Source organism: Branchiostoma floridae, chromosome 5 (genome assembly GCF_000003815.2).
Source record: "Branchiostoma floridae strain S238N-H82 chromosome 5, Bfl_VNyyK, whole genome shotgun sequence".
Taxonomy (NCBI): domain Eukaryota; kingdom Metazoa; phylum Chordata; class Leptocardii; order Amphioxiformes; family Branchiostomatidae; genus Branchiostoma; species Branchiostoma floridae.
The window spans coordinates 9,825,557-9,845,225 of NC_049983.1; the positions used below are offsets into that span (position 1 = coordinate 9,825,557).

At 42.1% G+C, this 19,669-nt stretch overlaps 2 protein-coding genes across 2 annotated transcripts in view; one reads left to right on the forward strand and one right to left on the reverse strand.

Moving 5' to 3' along the window:
* Positions 1–3,834, reverse strand: part of LOC118416152 (cadherin-23-like) — a 5,833-nt gene extending 1,999 nt beyond the window's left edge. The window contains exons 1-3 of the mRNA XM_035821229.1: positions 1,690–3,834; positions 918–1,122; positions 288–418 (exon numbers count right to left, since the gene is read on the reverse strand). Of these exons, the coding sequence (XP_035677122.1) occupies positions 288–418; positions 918–1,122; positions 1,690–3,751 (2,398 nt within the window). The 5' untranslated portion in view covers positions 3,752–3,834. The remainder of the gene's footprint in view (positions 1–287; positions 419–917; positions 1,123–1,689) is intronic.
* A 10,832-nt stretch (positions 3,835–14,666) lies between these two features.
* LOC118416153 (protocadherin Fat 4-like) overlaps positions 14,667–19,669 on the forward strand; it is a 34,799-nt gene continuing 29,796 nt past the window's right edge. The window contains exons 1-3 of the mRNA XM_035821231.1: positions 14,667–15,125; positions 18,113–18,321; positions 19,043–19,258. Coding sequence (XP_035677124.1) covers positions 15,071–15,125; positions 18,113–18,321; positions 19,043–19,258 — 480 coding nt within the window. The 5' untranslated portion in view covers positions 14,667–15,070. The remainder of the gene's footprint in view (positions 15,126–18,112; positions 18,322–19,042; positions 19,259–19,669) is intronic.

A 19,669-nucleotide genomic window follows, 5' to 3' on the forward strand; every position in this document is an offset into this window, starting at 1 on the left:
CCCACAAAGCAGTCAGCGCGCAGAACAAAAAGAAAAGACCAGCAAAAGTGTATTATGAGCAAAAAAAAAACCCAGAGAGCCTGCTATGGAGGCTATGTCAAAATGCTGACCTCAAATATAAGGAAACTCAGACACACAGACACAGACAAACAGACACACACACACACACACAGACACACACACGCATACTCATGCGTATCACATCTATCTGGATCTCTTTCATCTTAAATGGACTTCAGTACTAACTTGCGGACAAAAGTTGAGGTAGACATTGAATAGCAACTCACCTAGAGCGAACAGGTTGTCGTTGTTGCCAGAGTCTATGGCGTACACGATATCCCCGTCTGTGCCTGTGTCAGCGTCCGTACAGGTCAGCTGCAGGACAGAGGTGGTCGTAGCGGTGTTCTCTGGAACATCTCTGCACAAAGACGCAAAACACATATAGATAATAATCCTAGTTCACCTTTATCCGCGGGGTAGCTTAAATCCGTCACAGTCTATTTACGGATATCAAGTCGACGGCAGGCAGTTTCAAATTGTAATATTTTCAAAATACCCTATCCACGTACCAAATATTCTTACAATCTATTCGGATGTTCTAAAGTTATGCTGACCACAAATATCCGGAAACACAAACAGACAGACCCACAGACCCACAAAACAACAATAACCCATTTTGCGTTGAGGTAAAAGTTAAATTGTCCTACACGGAGTCTACAGCTTATGTCTACACAGTCAAAGTGACTTACACGGAGTCTACAGCTTATGTCTACACAGTCAAAGTGACTTACACGGAGTCTACAACTTATGTCTACACAGTCAAAGTGACTTACACGGAGTCTACAGCTTATGTCTACACAGCTCAAGTGACTTACACGGAGTCTACAGCTTATGTCTACACAGTCAAAGTGACTTACATGGAGTTTACAGCTTGAGAGAAGACAGGTGCGTTGTCGTTGACGGCTTCCACGTTAACCGTGACGGTGGCCTGTGCAGACAGACCTGACGTATCGTACGCCGTCAGCGTCAGGGTGTAGGAGGAGAGGGAGCCGTCATCACGGTCCAGCTCCGTACCTGTGGTGATGACGCCGGAGCCGTCCACGAGGAAGTAGCCACTGCCTCCTATCAGGACAAGGAAATTTTAATGAGAACAACTTTATTGAGCGACAATAACAGGTAAAAAACTCGGCAACCTGTACGCACCTGTTGAACTAAATAAATATAACTAAGATCCAGCGATTCTAAAGAACCAATCTAATTATTGAATAACAACATAGACAATCTTTGGCTAACGTTATACATGCTAATACTCGAAAACATCATGTTAAAAATAGTATGTTGCTTTAGAAATGTACTGCATTGTCTGTTTTTGCAAGGAGTTGTATATGAATTGGACCTACCTAGTGATCAATGCATTTCAACAATGAAAACAAATAGTTTTACGTCTTGTGTGCTATTGCCTTTTTTTGCCATACTTGTACATTTTGAATGATATCATAAAGTGAAGAGGATCAAAAATAAAATTTAGGACGCAGCAACACCGCTAACGTACCGCAGCTTCAGTGAGATACCCACCTATAAAAAATTTAACAAGAAGCACCCATGTAAAGGCAGATACATATTTTCTCTGCAAATTGTGAATGACATTTTATATGAATGGCGCAACAACAATTTATAGACGAGACCAACCTGTGATGTAGTATTGTACAACATCGCCCACATCAGCGTCTGTAGCCGCGACTGTGGTAACTGTCGTTCCCGAACTCTCTCCTTCATTCACGTTCACGGTGTAGGTGGTTGGAGAGAAAACTGGCGGGCTGTCGTCGTAGAACGCCACGTTGACGGTTAGGGTGCTAGTTGCGGTGTTACCGACAGTGGCATCGGCAGCTTCTATCTCCAGGGTGTAGAGAAATGCTCCCGACTCCAGGTTTGGGGTGGCTGTCGTTCTGATTTCGCCCGTACCTGTTACCAGTGTGAACGGCGTCCCCGCAGTGGTGAGAGTGTATGTCACGGTAACCCCTTCGGGATCAACCGCATCTACGGTGTACACTCGCTGGTTTCCCGCCAAGTCTTCGCTGACTGTTACGCTGTCTGGTAGGTTCCTCCACTCGGGGGGTTCATCCAAGTCGACCAGGTTTATTGTGATCTCTCCTGTTGAGGACTTGCTACCAGACGTGCTACCGTCTTTGACGCGAATTTTGAGGGTGTATGCGGTAGTGCGCTCGTAGTCTAACTCAGGACTTGTCACGGTCTCTATGACGAGGTCGTTCCCTGATGGAGTGAGTTGGAAAGGGTTGGAGTAGCCGTCCTCTACGGGGCTGTACGAGATGAGTGTGTACGTGAGGGTATCACCGTCAGGGTCTGTGCCTTGTAGGGTAGTGGTGCACGCCGTGTTGCTAGTGGGGCACACGGTGACACCACCAACCGTGTTCTCATCAATCTCGTACGTAAGCGACGTATCCGAGAAAGACGGTGCCTCGTTTATGTCTCGTATGTTGACAGTGTACGTCACCGTCGCCGTAAGACGTCCTGCGCCGGTGCCGTCGTTTAATTCGACCTGGAGCTCATATTGCGTTTCTGTCTCATAGTCGAGGTTTGGACTTGAAACAACGCTCAGTACTCCGGTAGACGGCCCTATCTCGAAATTCGTCCCGAGAGCGTTTGGTGTTTGACTCGTGATAGACCACGTCAGCGTGTCCCCGGGTAAGTCCACGTCCGTGCCCGTGAAGTAGATAAGATTCTTCCCGCCGGATTCGTCCTCGTCGATGGTGATAGACAGCGAAGAAGCGAGATTCGTGATGACGGGGGACTCGTTCACGTCTATGATGTTAATGTAGAACGTTCTCACACTGGAGAGTAGACCATCGCTCACGGTTAGCGTGACTTCGTACTGGTTTGTGCTGTAGGTGGACCACAGGTCCTCGTAGTCTATGGTAGCGGTTGAATCCGTTTTCAGATCAACGTTGGCGTTATCCACCTTGTCAAATGTAAACGGGAGAGTTGCTCCAACGGGAGCCACCGGAGCTATTGTATAGGTGATGTCTTGTGTGGTGGAAACCAACGCATTGTCGTCATCGTAGACCGTAAAGCTCTGAACAGTAACGCCGCCGGCTGTGTCCTCATCAACGTCGACTGACGCGGATCCAGGAAAGTTGGTGAAATCGGGCGTCTCGTTGACGTCGTTGACATTGATCGTCAATGTTGCCGTATCTGTCAACGCTCCGTCACTCAGAGTAACCGTCAAGACGTACTGAGTCTCCGTACTCTCGTAGTTTATAGTTGGGGAGGTGGTTGTGGAGACTACGCCAGTAGCAGAGTTGATGGAGAACTGGTTTGAAGGGGTTTGTCCGGTTATCGCCCACGTTAGGGTATCTCCTGTATCCTCATCATTTCCAGTGAAGGTGAAGACTGCTGTATTTGCGGCCTGATTCTCATCTAGACCCATAGTTAGCGACGCTGCGGTGTTGTTTATCACAGGAGCTTCGGGAACGTCTTGTACGTAGATGGTCAAACTCCTGTCTTCGCTTAGTCCGACCCCGTCGCTAACCGTCAGTGTGACATCGTACTGGCTATAAGTCTCAAAGTCAATGGTGGGAGACGCTACAGTCCTGAGTACGGCATCTGTGGCAGTTGTTTTCACAAACTCGAAGGGGATAGTAGTGCCACCTGTTGGGACTGTGCTGACCAATGTCATACTAAAAGCCAAAGTCTGAGTGCTTATTTCTTCATCTGAAGCTGTAAACGTGAACATTGTGAAAGAACCGGATTCATTCTCATCAACGTCTACTGAATCTGACGCAGGAAAAACGGTAAAGGTGGGCGTCTCGTTCAAATCGTTCAGATTCACAGTAAGCGTGGCAGACGCAGTCAAACTTGTGCTATCAACGACATGCACTACGAGTACGTACTGGGTGGTCGTCTCGTAGTCTAAGCTCGAAGTAGATGACGTGGACACCTGACCGCTAGCGCCGTCGATAACAAACTGTGTAGGAGGAGTGTTGGGAGTCTGGCTGAAAATGCTCCACGTCAGAGTGTCACCATTTGGAATATCTTCATCAGTGGCGACAAATGGAAAGACGTTTGTGTTTGGGCTTGTATTTTCGTCAATGTTTTCAGTCTGGGAACCGGTACTGGGGGTTGTGATGACTGGTGCTTCGTTAACGTTGGTTACCAGGATGTCTAGAGTCCCTGTGGCCGATAGTGAGCCTCCGTCTACACATTTGAAGTTGAGAGTGTGCTGCTGTTTTGTCTCATAGTCCAAGGCTACACTACTAGACAGGGTGACCTCCCCTGTAGCAGTAACGTCGAAGAAACCTGTGGTGTCAGGATCGGTGTGTGAGAGGACGGTGTCACCATTTGGGCTCGTTGTGTCCACATCTGTACACACCACGGAAAACACTGATGTCCCCGTTACTGAGTTTTCGGGTAACGTAGCGACAGCGTTCAAGTTCAACGTCGGTGCCTCGTTTACGTCCTAAAATAATGGTAGGAAATCACGACATGCTTTAGTTGATGATGGATCTGATGTAGTTCTAATGATACAGGTTTTTCAAAGGGGCAAATAATTTCTGGAAATAATTCAACATGGACATAGGGCAATCATCAAGCTGTGATTTCAGGCATATATGACTTTGATGATACCTAGATTCTGACTTAAGGAAAATGGCTTCTAATAAACAATGTGATGAGGGGGGTAGACAGTGACGTTTGGGACAGCATTTCTAAGAAGTAGACGAAAACTGTTACACCGTTATTCAGTTTAGTTGACAATTGCATGTATATATTACAGTCTTTTGCATTTGGTACTGCGTTGTACAAAATTTCTCATAAGCAGTCACTGCACATAATATACTTAACGTTTGTGACCGCATCTGTAACTGTGAGCAGCGACACCTATTGCTGCAGTGCAATGTTAACCAGTCAGAATTGCTTTGAGGAAAGTGACAGACGGTCACCGAAACATCGATGTGGAATAAAGCAATGGTTGTGTATAAAGAGTCTCTTTGTTCATTGAAAGCTTGAACATTATTTATGACTTAAAAAAGTAACGAGAAAATATTTACCTGGACGTTGACGTATATTACAGGCTTGATTTGTTGGCCGTATTGGTTTTGTGCTGTAATCCCGAGAGTGAATGTGGGGTATGTCTCGTAGTCGATGTTTCCGATAACGGTAACAGCTGCCTGTTCGTAGTTACTCGTCTGGGTAACAGAAAACAGCCCCTGATCCCCTGGGGTGATAAAAACATTACTGATAAATTTTGTCGAAAAATAACACACACATTATTAAGACTGAGATTTGAATGAAGAGTCGCTTTCAGTCGTCGTATTTGTCATCAACATGGTAACAATATCGCTTCGACCATCTGCCAACCACAGACGACCTTGCTCAGGAAAAAATGTGGTCGGGAAATGATGGAATCTGTTAGCAGGACATAGTTATTGAGAAGTATCCTGTCCATGTCAAATTACATTGTACGAGTATTGTCTCTGTTTTTGTCATTAGGGCTAGCTATTTGTAATAGACTACATAGCCCTGGCTTTGCGTGCTAAACAGCCAAACCAATAAAGAAGCAGATATTATGTTGTCATGTACATAAATATACCTGTGAGCATTAGTGATGACTACGTTCAAGTGCATGTTTTAGATAATAAGGTGAGCGACACCAACCTGATATGGTGTATGTAAAAGCGGTGTTGGGGCCGGACGGTGTGCCATCGTCACCTACAGTCACTGTGTAGACATTGAAACCAGTAGCTGTATTCTCGGCAAGGTTGACGGCTTCATCAGGGTCTGGGTCTACAAATGTGGGCGAACATCCTGGAAAAAAGATTAAGGATAAATCACGTAAGGTATTATATATAGTATACATGTATATTACGCGGGGATTTACTTTCACGGTAGCGGGAAAAAGGACTTTTCACGGTGGATTTAAGTTCGCGGTATCACCATGGACTGCAGTCTAATAACATAATAGAAAAATGTTCGGGGTGGTTTTAAGTTCGCGGTGAAGTGGTTACCGCGAAAACCGCGAATATTAATCCACCGCGAACATTTCTGCATTTACAGTATATCCTTAAACGTAAAAGGAAGGGAACTATATGACTGACATTATATTACAATAACGGTAGGTTGAAAGTTTATTATACCTATGTACACGCAGCTACGTCATTTTAGAAAGCTTCAATTCATTAATTTTGGTGTCTGGAGAGACAATGAGGGTTTCTATTTATTCAGTAATCAATATAATACAACACAGGCACGAAAATAGTTACGAAGGTTTTTCCAGCAACTTTTATCAACGTGCTTGTCCCTTCTTTCAAAAGACATAACTGATTTCATGGACATAAATTGATATGTGTTACTTCAGATGACAATCAGGAAGATTAAATCGTTACGGCGCGCAAAGTTTATTCAAGAAACAAAACCATCAAAGTAGTAGTTAACTTCGCCTGAAGAGCTTGCCAGCAACACAAGTGCGTCAGAGACACCACAAGAAATACCTACCATCCTAACAGTCATGACCTTTTAGTGACCTTCACGGGACAAGTCTTGGGGACCCGCATGACTAACATTTCTTAGACAAAAACATTGCACTGAATGCTAAGTCTCCTCTGGGGTGCGTACGTCAGTTAACATTCGCCATGATCCATAGTACCGTTACACGCACACGTATCATGGTCATACAGTGGTAGTCAGTCATGCATATGCATGCCAAACTTGAAAGAAAGGGTAGTCCGTGGGACATGTAACTGTTATAACATGTCAAGAAAGTGCTGGTTACGAATGTAGTGAACATAGATCCACAAATTGGACCTTTAAAAAATTACGTTTAACCTAAAAATCAATCGTTTGGAGCATGTCCAAGTTAGCTCTCTGTGTAAGTGTCACGTTGACGTCACAGAGCTTATGCGTCAGTTTCACACCTGTTTTCACATAACCTGCATATCCAAATCCTATTAAGTATTCCCAGATTCTGTACTAAATCCACTTTAAATGAACGGTTTTGACCTTTCCATAACCGCCAATTCACACAAATGTAAGTCTGACAAATAAAGCCATGCCGAGAGACCAGAAGTAAAGACAAGTACGTGTTCTGTGAATGAACTTGTGATATCACATTGACATGAACTTAACGTTGTTACAACATTATCAGCACGTTACCTAAATACAAATCTCTTCAACACTTAACTTTTAATGAACAGGTGTGCAGATGTTGCATTTGCTGTTAGCCATTTCAATATTTGAAGACGAAATCTGTATATGATGTCTTTTAGTCGTACTTGAGGTGATGGAGATTTGTTGTTGTTGCTAAGGCTACAGCGAGTAAATTTATTGATGACATCATCTCATTGATTTTGGCTTTTTGATTTTGAAAAAATAAAACAAGAATCTATTTTTTCAATCGCTGCTAGTCAACATGACGAAAAAGAACCAAAATTGCAAAATGTGTTGTGGCCTTGTAGAAGCTACACTGGTGAGATAGCCACGAGAACTGACACCAATGAGGTAGCCATGACTGTAGTTGTAAAAGTTGTAACGCTATTATGGTAGTCATGAGTGTAGTAGTTAACTTAAAGTGATACCAACTGCCACACTGTCATTTCGTAGATTTCTTGAACACAGCTCGCTAGTTGTGATATACTAATAGTATGCTTTGTAGCCTTAATCCTTTTCCTTTTCTTGTGTCTACATTTCAAATTCCGCCATCTTGTTTTCCAAACCCACATTGTTTATTTTGTCTCGTATTAATTTTGTTTCTGCAGCGGATGTCATCCATAAAATTTACTTGCTGTGGCCTAATGATGAAGACCATTGTTACAGAACGCTATTAGAACTCTTCTTCAATCAAGAAGATGCCTACTTGAAATTCGGTCCAGATGAAACACTGAACTATAAGGGTGCACATGAACCCCTTCGGTGGCTATTGCACTAGAAGTCTTTGGAAACGCAAATAAGAATCAGGAATGTATTAAGTATTCATCTATCCATCCCTTTATAGTTCTTGATAGCCTTCAATTGAAGGAGCTCTTGATAGTGGCTATTGCAGTAGAGGTGACAGGAAACGTAAATAAGACACAGGAATGTATCAAACATTCCTGTTTAACCGTTCTTTTATAGTTCTTGATAGCTTTCACGTGAAGGGGCTCTTGATATTCCAATGTACAAAGTTTTTTAATTCGTTGAAAGGAGTAACTATAGTTGATTTTCATAGTGACAACTATGGATGATGACTTGACTTGTAGAGCAGAAGTCGTCACCGATATTATCAACCTCTATTATATGCTATGTCAAAAAAATATAATCGCGCAGAACGGAAATTTTGCTTTGCTTGCATTTAGATAGGTTTGAAATATGTACCTACAATTACTGTCCTTTCATTCCCATATATATACTGCAGGGTTATACTTCGACCGGTGTCTTTAAAGCATTTAAAGACCTTAAAGTCCTATACGGAACTTATTATAAATTTGTATGAATTAAGATATCACAAAATATTCAATACCGTAAGATTCATATAGTTGTTGTCACTTACGGTGGGTATATATATCTTCATATCTTCATATGTTTTTAAGTGTTTAACGTCCAAGTTGAAATAGGTTAGAATTTGATTATCACATGTTTAAAATTTTGCCAAGGTATAGTCTGTGAATATCATGGGGCAGTTAAACTGTGAAGCTAGTAGTAAGCCTCTGTGATTCAAAGACAGAAAGTTTGTCATTATACCTTGTTCTTGTCAATGAGAAGAAGTTATTTTTATCACCGCGAAAAGCCACAAATACTCGTACAACCTGAGCTTCTTTTCCTGTTGCGGTATATCATTGAAACAACAAATCTGAACACTCGGCAGAGCTTAGCCTCTATATTTAATGCACTTTCGGAAGTGGTAGTATCAACTGTAGAAAGGGGAGAACGCGGTACACGAAAAGAAGCCATGCCTCTGTTAACCAAAATGGTCGCTTTAAAATCATTGCATATTTAACTTCACACCACTTAGTAACGACAATGAGAGACCTCCTCATATATCAGAACTGTGCCCTTTTATGTTCACACCGAGATTTACCATTTGTTGCCACTCCTATATCCTAAATCGAATTCATTCATAACTGGTGATGATAAAAGTTACCCAGTTACTAGCGTTATTTTGTAAAATGTAGAATAGATCAATATTCTAGAACTTTTGCATTATACTAAGTAGAAGCCAGGCTTTACTACACAATGCGTAGCATGCAATAGTCATGGAATTGGGTTAATTAAATTTTTGAATACCAGAATACCAGTCACTTCTAACATGTATCATAAGATATCTCTAGATGATATCTATGGTTAGATCTGTTATTAGGTTTAGTTAGTCATTATATTAACATCATGGCGACCCTTTTCTAAAAGAATGAATTTTAGATGAAACCACAAAAACGTATAGAAAGCTATTGTCCCATGGTTTCCTTCTAACCCGTTTCTCCATCTAAGTATAAGCTTTAGATAGGCGTGAGATAATGAGATTATCTATAGATAGTAGTCTCTGAAGACCACCAGCGCTAATACTATTCATGTCCTCCTTGGTAAATACGTAAACCACGACCACTCACCTACATCTCCTACCAGCGCACTCAGACACCACAGGAGCACAAACCACCGGAAAAACGCCATCATATCCTCACCATGTTGAAAACACAAAGTCTCATAAAACTCAAAACTACACCACTAAAGATTAATCTTGAAGTAGCGCTTGTCGTATTTTTCACGGGGTACATTTGTCGGCCATAGCGCTGCCTATTCCTCCATTATGACCATTGCCTACTTTGTCGTTCGTTCCTGTCACGGTAGGGGCATTGACGAATGGGCAGAGTCAATATTTAGACAAGCTATGACAAACGTACTAGGATAAAAGACTTAGTCTAATTGGTGCAGTCCTTCCCATTGAAGAGTATGGACGCTCTATCTACATCCGAGATGGGCTTGAAAACTTACAGATGAAACTAGCGACGTTCGTTTTGCAACGAAAGCATTTTAATAACTGAAAAGGGAAGACATTTTCCATATCTCTAGATGAAATGAGTTATCTTTCACATCTGGCAGTTTGTGTGTCTTGTGTGCTGAGTTGACTTTTATCAACTTAATTGGAGACTTATTGAATGGCTGTCCTTTCTTCTGACGTATTTGTTTTTCAAACATAATGGTTGGATATTTGCCTGGAGACGCGGGTAGGGCGCAAACATGCAGCGTGACGCGGCTGTATTCGTCCGCGCGGACTGATACAAACTCCGGAGCAATGTTCATGGGAGGAGTAGGGATACAATGTTTGCTCCGTTCCCCTGCGTTATTTGCCATTTCAATTACTCCTAATGAAAAGTCCACTGAAGAGGCCCTTGTAAAGCCTTCAGAGTCAGTTCTAAGCCAGGTTTAATTAGGTGTCAATTAAACTTGAGCCGACCTTTGGTTGCGTGTCCGGCTTGGTACATTCCGTTAAGGACCTCCGGCCGTTGACCTTGCCCCCCCCCCCACCATTTCCATTTGTTGCCACGGAGACTACACTGCGTCCTCTGAGAGACTAAAACTTTTATATAACGTTCAACGAATTTCAAAGATAAAGAATGGATTCGTTATGTCTTGTTGTCTTTTAAAATCATACTTTTACAATTTGCATCATATTCAATTATGAAATCAAGGATCACAAAAATTTGAATTTTGGTCGCTGTATACTTGCTCAGTGATCACCGCGGTCTAGAACACAAGTCCATGGCCATAGAATAGATGGACAAAAAAAAGATAGTTTATATGTCTCACTGACCTAATGGGTCAAGTGCAGATCATTGTAACAGCAAACTTAGACGTACCCAGAAAGATAAAGTTAACATACGTGAAGGCATGTCAAATCTCAAATAGATTGCCATGCAAGGGCGCCACCTAGCGGAATGCAGCTACCATTTGTCCTTAGATCAAAGGTACAGTTAAACCTACCAAGAAGGTACAGGACTATAAAGGTGGCCAATAAAATCTGGTCTAGGTGGACAGGTCGTCACTATGGACATGATTAATAAAATACATATTGCTTGTTTCTTTATCTGACAAATATCGAAGAGACCACGAAAAAGTGGCCACATTGGCAGGTGGTTCTTGTGTAGAGTGGACACAAGTTTGGCTGTATTTCTTCTTCAAATAGAGCAAGGAGCGGCAACAAATACAAAGAAAATACACATGCTCATTAAATCGCCAGGTAGGGGGTTGTAGTGGTAAGGGACAAAGAGAGTTTCTATGTTAAAGTAAACCCAATGAATAAGAATGTTGTTAGAACGCTAATTCGATGGCCAAACATTCAGTAGTTCATTCATAGACCACGCACTTGTCTTTGCCGCACACTTTCATTTGACACAGAATTTTGTAAGTAGCTAAAGAATGTTATGATGAATTGCTTGTAAATATTTGTAAATTTGTGGTAAGATCCTGTGAGCTCATAAGGTCCCTCATCTGATGTATACATAATAGGAGAAAGTGCAAGTTGTTTTTCATCAAATCACGCTTTGTCTATGTACAAGTCATTAACATTCATGTAAAACACGTGGAGTGTCTTCTCATGTGATCTTAGAAAGCTTCTTTTCTACTGATACAGAAAAGGTTATTCTTTAAAGCACGTTTTATGTACATGTCATTAAAACAGTCATGTAAAAACACGTCGGGTGTATTCACATGTATTTAAAAAGGTTCTTACCTACTGTTACAGAATAGGTTATTCTTTAAAGCACGTTTTATGTACACGTCATTAAAAACAGTCGTGTAAAACACGTAGAGTGTATTCACATGTGATTTCAGAAAGGTTTGTATCCATGTTACCGAATAGGTCTTCTTTAAGGCACGTTTTATGTACAAGTCATTAAAAACAGTCACGTAAAAACACATTTGTTAAGCGGTTGTCCAACAGGTGGGGCACTGGTTAGTAATCCCTGTGACGAGCCCAACACTTACACAGCATGCTAATCAGACATGCCATAAATGTTTGGGCATGAAGCTAAGGTAACGTTCGGTCTCTTGTCGGGGTAGGAAGCCGACTCATCGCTATCGGTGCATGGCGTTCCCTTCTGACGAGCCCAACACTTACACGGCACGCTAAATTAGACATGCCCCAAATGTTTGGGCATGAAGCTAAGGTAACGTTCTGTCGTCGGGGCAGGAAGCAGACTAAGCGGTGCATGGCGTTTCCCTCTGACGGGCCCAACACTTACACGGCACGCTAAATTAGACATGCCCCAAATGTTTGGGCATGAAGCTAAGGTAACGTTCTACCGTCAGAGTAGGAAGCTGAGTTATCGGTGCATGGCGTTTCCCTCTGACGAGCCTAACACTTACACGGCACGCTAAATTAGATTTAGACATGCTCCAAATGTTTAGCCGTGAAGCTAAGGTTAAGATGGTATCTCACTGTACTTTGGGCACTGATGCGACACTGCTGGGTTCGAAAGATTACGGAATGAATTTCAGAGATAAAGAATGAGTTTTCTTACGTTTTGTGTATTTTGTTGTCCTCTAAGTCATACTTTTACGTATTACGTAATATCTAAATTATAAAAGAATCGGTGTAAATAACACAACACTGCCGCAGTGAACGAACCCCCCAGTGCCACACCGGTGCCCCAAGTGCATTGAGATACCACCTGTACGTTCTCTCGTTCGGACAGGAAGCCGACTAAGCGATGCATGGCGTTTCACACCATTTGCCGCGAATAACTCCCAGTGCGTTTGAAGTACGGACAGGAGACATGTTGACGACAGTCCTTTTCTGGTCGGCTGTTTTAAATGGTCTCTCTGACAGAAAGTCTATGACTGCCCCCGTGGTACATGTTTTTATGCCAACTTACGGGTACATTTAGTAAATTCTACGGACATTTCATATGAAACTCTCTCACACCTTACCTTCTTCATTGGACTATAGCATTTTTTCTGAAAACCGTGAATACAAACTTGAACAGAGAATACAGAGGTCGACTCCTCTTAGCTGATATAGCAAGTTGAACACATTTAAAAATCTGCTTAAAATCTAACAACACACTCCAGCAAGTCAAAACGTCAAGTTTCTGCATAAGTGCATGTGTAAGAACAAAAGGACTGTCGTTTTCTCGCCACAAAATGATAAAAATTCAGAGTATCTGTTTCAAGACAACCAGAAGAATTGCAGCATTCATTGCGACACTTGTGCAAGAACGGCTATTTTTATGTAGATTGTGATTGTAGATTATGAATAGCCTCTGAAAGTTGGCTAAATGGTGACTAATACAATGACACAACATTGTGGTACACCACAGTGTGGTTGTTGAGACCCAGTACTCTTCAACATAAATATTCTGACTGACAGAACTTGAAAGACAGCAGACGTTAAAGACTGTAGAAAAGGAGATACGGTTTTCTCAACTGAAAAGAACATATTCTAGTCCATTTGTCGCTCAGCACGCTATTACACTATACAGGTTTTTCTTGCGGCCATTCTTTTCGATCTTGTTTGTTTAAAGCATGCGCTTTTTTCAGCACCCTGTTATAAACGCACATACCACCTCTTAACAAAACACGAAAACCGGTCCAAGGGAAGTTCGTCACTTAAGCAACCAAAACGTCTTGGATTTCAAGTCAAAGAAAGAGATGGAAGCACGCTTTATCTCAAACGCTGTCTGGAATGTGTTCTTCAAGTGACAATGTTGTTAGAAGACGTTCCTACGAACAATTAGACGATTGATAGTAAAAGGGGATACGGACGAGGGGTGCTGAAAAGTTGCCTGCGTGAAAGCACAGGAAGTCTTTTATGTCTTTTCGTGCCTTTTCCTGCATAGCAACGGAGGACACAAAAAATTACATCTAAAATGTGGTTAAACTATAATTCTAACAAGCAGACGGGTCTTGTGGATGACAAAAGAGAAAAAATCTGGCTTATAAGGGACACATAAGTTGCCATGGGTTCTCAGTCAGTCTTTTGCAGTCTATCCAGCTATTCGCCGGCCGGTCAGATCAGTCCTAGGCCAATTTTTGTAGTAGTTTTTTATTCCTAACTTGGCCATAGCCCCCTATTACTATTCGGTCAGGCCGGAGTCTGGTAGAGACTAGAACTATATGCGATGTTTATTGTTTGTCAAGCGAACATGCATTATTGATGTAGAATTGTCGTTTACTACATGATATGTATGACTCATTGTACATATAGTTTGTAAGAGAGGCAGGGAAGCTACTATTGGTCACTTGGTCAAATTGGTGTGTGTTCTTCGGTCAGTGGCTTTTCGGCATGATAAATAGCCCTTTAAACTTTCCAGATGAGGTTGAGTTTGCCTCGCATGACGACATAGTACCTGTTTTGTACATGCCTCGTAGCTACGGCATATTTACAGTGTCAACACAACCCTTGTGCCTACTTATGTGTTAGCGGTCCATTAATTTGGACTTAGCGTGTCTTATCTGCCTGTTCGTGCGCCCACCCACAAGTTAGTATCACCGCGCCAACAAACACTCAAGAATTACCAACCATAAGAGCGGGGGGAGTTTTTCAAAAATAAAAAGTTTTGAACAGATTCAAATTTTGGACAGGTGGAACTACTTTTTGTCTCTTACGGATGCCGTTGCCAAGGAAACCACCTCCGTCAGCAAACGTGTGTGACGCGGAAGGTGACAGGGCCATTGTGGACCGTTTCTTTGGTTATTTTTCTCCCCGTTTGTCTTTGCCGCACCTTATCAAGACGGCATTATTTCACCACGATCGATCTAAAGGTACATTTGCTGACCAAATACATTTTTCTCATGGGAGGTATCTTCAGATTCAACGCACCCAAGTTGGATTGCGGCTCTACTTAGTGGTTTGACAGAAAAAGTCGTCTGATTTCAACTTTTGTGCGCGTAAAAGCATCACTGGTGACGTTTGGAATATTTCCGAGAGGATCGGCTTTTGTTCAAGTGTTTTTAGGGCCTCGGAACCGACACGGTTGAGAAAGACTTTTCATCCAAACCAGTCTGAACAAGTTTTTTTCAAGATGGCGGACATGTGAAAGCCCAGGTTCTCTCCGCATCGCAAAAAAAGAGGAATACTACAAGCATCAAGATGGCAGCAATGTGGAGAACAACTATCATTCTATTGGCCTTTTTTGGAACTTCTGGTAAGTTTTTAATTTGTTATAACTTATGGCAGTTGTATTTCTGTCGAGTTTTTAATTTGTGATAATTAATTACGGTCGTATTTCGGCAGGCGAACAAACATCAAGCTTGTTAAAATGCCAAGTCATTTAGTAAATCTGAAAATAACTGAATCGTTTACAACATTCAGTAATATCATTCAAGGCAAATGGTCTTATAGCGTTGGAGTTAAAATCTCAGCACTTAACTAATAAAAAAAAGATTTTGAAGTTGAGACTTTGAGACTTAATATATCCAACAAATAATATAAGATTTACTTGTCAGTAAAAAACTGTCCTTATGAATTGTATAAGTGACAAACTGTATGATAGTTATCGAGATAAGTTTCCGTTCATTTAAAACATTTCTGAGAACGCTTATGCATAACAAAAGTGCTACTCTAACCGCCATTCCGTAAGTGTAAGTGTAAGTGTAACATATCGTCCAACTGATGTGGTTGTGGTTTACATACAAGTAATATTGATAAACATTTATGTAACATTTGTATACTAACCAAAAGTGTACGTGTTAGAATGTGACACTTACATGATAAGCATGCGGTGAGTTTTACTATTGAGTTAAGTGTGTTTGCAATAACATTTCAAACCGAGATATGCTATCCTGAAAATCACTTTTCTTAATGTCGCCATGTCATTCAAAGTGAAGTGCACTTAGTATAACAATTGTAGCAACAGTTCCCTATTCTACTATCATAGCGAAATAATGTCACAGTAATCATGATAGTATTTCAAGCATGCAACATTTGAGTATTTTTATCAACTAATATTTTTTATCCGGTACGTTTGGAGATGATACAGTTACCGCAAAAGTTTAGTATCCCATTTTCATACGCCTTTTTCATACGCATTTTTTGTCGATTGTACGGCATCAACTATAGTTGCGTCAGCATATATAACAAGCAGTCTATTTGTCACATTATCATAGTTCAAAAACGTTTTTCAGTCGAAAATAAATGTTACAATAATATCACATTATTTCGTCAGTACACAATCTTTGTACTCATACTAGTGAAATAATGTGATAGAGGGGTGCTATCGCATTCTTTCACTAATTACTAGCTTACTGGCATCACTTGATACATTCGCTAAGGTCTGATTAGCATACTAGTTGGCTGGTTTATACAGAAGAAGCCCTTAGTTTTAGACACAAGAAAGATCCTGTGATAAGTCCTTAATCTGAAGCCAGACGGATGATGACTTGCCGGCTTACGCCTAACTTGTTTCCGCCGACCAAAAACACAACATTACGAACACTTTATAACAACACTACAGAAAGCTTAACCCCCTACTGACGGGTTAATGCCTTCTTAGTGGGTTTTCAAGACTTAGTGTCCCATTCGGGGGGGGGGGGGGGCAATGTTTCTGTTGTGCCAATCTGTGTGTGGTTTTAGCTGCAGGTTTCCTATGGCCCAGTGGTAAACTTTATAATGCTGGACACAGTTCAACTGTTCTTCTATTCACATACTGCACTGGAGGTTACCTCACACGAGCTGGTGCTACAATATGTGGACGTTTCAAACCTATAAGCCGTTGTAGGAGAACAGTATTATATGTTCTAGTTCTAATCTTTCAGCACGGGAGCTATCTAAAGGTGATATCTCACTGCTCTTGTGACACCGGTGCGGCACTGTGTAGTTCGAAAGATTACTCAACGAATATCAGAGATAAGGAACGAATTTTCGTACATTTTGTGTACTAATATTTTGTTGTCTTCTAAGTGAAAAAGCCAAACTTTTACGTATCATCTAAATTATACAAAATCGGCGAAAATAACACAACAGTGCCGCAGTGAGCGAACCCCGCAGTGCCGCACCTGTGCCCCGAGTGCAGTGAGATACCACCTTATCGTTATCTACCGCCCTCAAAACGCTGTCGTCACCCAGCGATCCACGAATTGTTACATCTAACGTTAGGTTTCTATCTCACGGCCTCTCAGTTTTAGCGTTGACAAGTGCTAGGCACGGCGTATCAGAGCGTGTGTACATGTGTGTGTGGTGTCCTTGTGAGAGTAAGAAGGACCATTAGTCGAACCATTAGTCACCAGAAGTAGGAGTTACCTGGGCGGTGGTGTTGAAAGAGTGGGCTCTCTACCGTCCCCAGTCATGTGGTAGAACTTACAGTTACACTTTCTTTCCACCAGAGTCTGCGACCTTGTTGTTGCGATCGCTGAGCGATCAAAGATTTGATAGATCGCTCAACGCTCTTTGTAGATGAAGAATGAATTGTTGTACGTTTTGAGTGTTTCGTTGTCGTTTAGTTGCTTAGATCGTACCCCTAAAGCTTACATCATACTCCAGTTATGAAATAAAGGGTCAAGCAAATGCGACAAAGTTTGGTCGTTGTACGGTGTAACTTTGAAATATATCTTCGGTAGTTTTCCACGTGTCCCAAACGAGACACAACGTATATACGTAGTATCCAGTTTTGTCCATCTTAGTGACCTAGAACCCATCCACATCGCGATATATATATCTTCGAAGTTTCTCGAGGTTAGACAGACAGACAGACAGACAGACAGACAGACAGACAGACAGACACTCAGACACGACGGATAGAGACGGGCAGACAGACAGGCTGACAGAAAGACAGACAGATAGACATAGACAGACAGACTGACAGAGAGAACGAGACAGATAGACAGGCAGGGAAGGCAGACAGACAGACAGACAGTCATATAGACATACACACAAAGACAGTCAGACAGTCTGTCTTTGGACAGAGGCAGTCAGGCAGATAGACACGACAAAGTCAGACAGACAGACAGACAGACAGACAGGCAGGCAGACAGATAGACAGAGGCAGTAAGACAGAGACAGACAGAGAGGACAGACAGGTGGAGAAGGCAGTCAGACAGACAGATTCAGCCAGTCAGACCGACACACACATGCATCCCAAAACATAGCCTCTTTATCGAAGGTTACGTTATACTTTATCTTCATCTATATCCACAGCCCAAGCGGCGAGCCCTGACTTCGGTGCCAGCCTCCCCTCCACCGACACCATTAACGAGAATGTGGGCGGAGGGGTGTCCGTGTACGACTTCACTGTGACCGATGGTGATACCCAGTCGGTGACGCTCAGCATCCAGAACTCCAACCCTGCAGGGGCGCCGTTTGAAGTAACAGTAGCAAATTACAACGCTGGAACTACGACTGGACGGGTAAGGCACTCTCTACAAATATACATGGCCATACATTGTGTCGATGCAATTGTTGCGCAATGAATGATCATTTATTTATGCCCTGCCACATACTAGTACGTCGTACGATCGTTGTACGACCATCAGGCACTGAAGGCAATTCTTAGGTTAGTCATGCATGCGTTATTCAAAATTCACCTGTGCTGTGACGGAGAAGGCTGTCTTGGAACCTTCTCGGTGGTTAGTTCTGTCACAGCATCAAAATCGAACGACAACCTACGATGAAGGTGACCGCTTCGAAACACTCACTTGGAACAAATTGAGACATATTGACAGATACGATACAAATGCTACAAGTGTCATTTCGTCATAGTGCCATTTAAAAAAAGGAACGTCCTACCAATAGCCCTTTTTCATAAATGTGAACGCTCAAAATTCTACAATCTCAGCAATAAGAAAGTCATAGAGTTTTTAATGCGAATGAAAGATGTATGGTAGAGGTAAGCTATACAGGCTTTTTATGCCATGTTGGATTAAAACGTACGTCTGTCAACCACGCGAAGATGCTACTGCTTAATTCAATTAGCCACCAACATTTTCGTCGGAGGATTCAAATTATAATTAGTATGACGTCAATGAAAGGCGTGTATATAAAATAAGCCAGTGCACATATGCTCTAAAAGATCATATATTAACTCTTTCTGACATACAATTCTCTGTATGCCATTTCTACAACTTTCAGGTTAGTTCAACCGCTTCAGCGTCCTTTGACTTTGAGACCACCACATCCTACACGTTAACTATCCTAGCCACGGACCCGGATGGTAACACTGCAACCGCGGACCTCACAGTAAACATTGCGGACGTAAACGAAGCGCCAGTCATCAGTAACATCCCCTCTTCCGGACGGACCATTGGTCTAAATGAAGATGTCGGCGGCAGCTTCCAAGTCTTCCAGGTGGGTTAGCTACAGAGTTCACTACTACAGAGAGACAGGAATCCTGGGTAATATATCAAAGATTAAAACGTTCTGCAGCAGAAGAAAAAAGTCTCATCTGGACCATTGTTAAGATTTGCATGACAATGTTCAGAACGTAATGGCGCCTGCAAAATTGCGGAATGTTACATGTTCCTCACTTGTGTCATTGCTACAAGTACAGTCAAGGCTACCACACAATATATTCTCTCATTTGGTACATGTACTTTCCTGTCATGTTCACCATCTCCGGGGAGAGAATTTGTTTTCAAATCAGGCGAAAAGTAATGAGCGCACTGAGCGTCAACCATAAAATTGACTTCCTGTGGCCATAAGCCCCGTTTACAAATCAAGAATTTAGCTCGGGCGAGTTGTCAGCGAGCTCTAAATTAC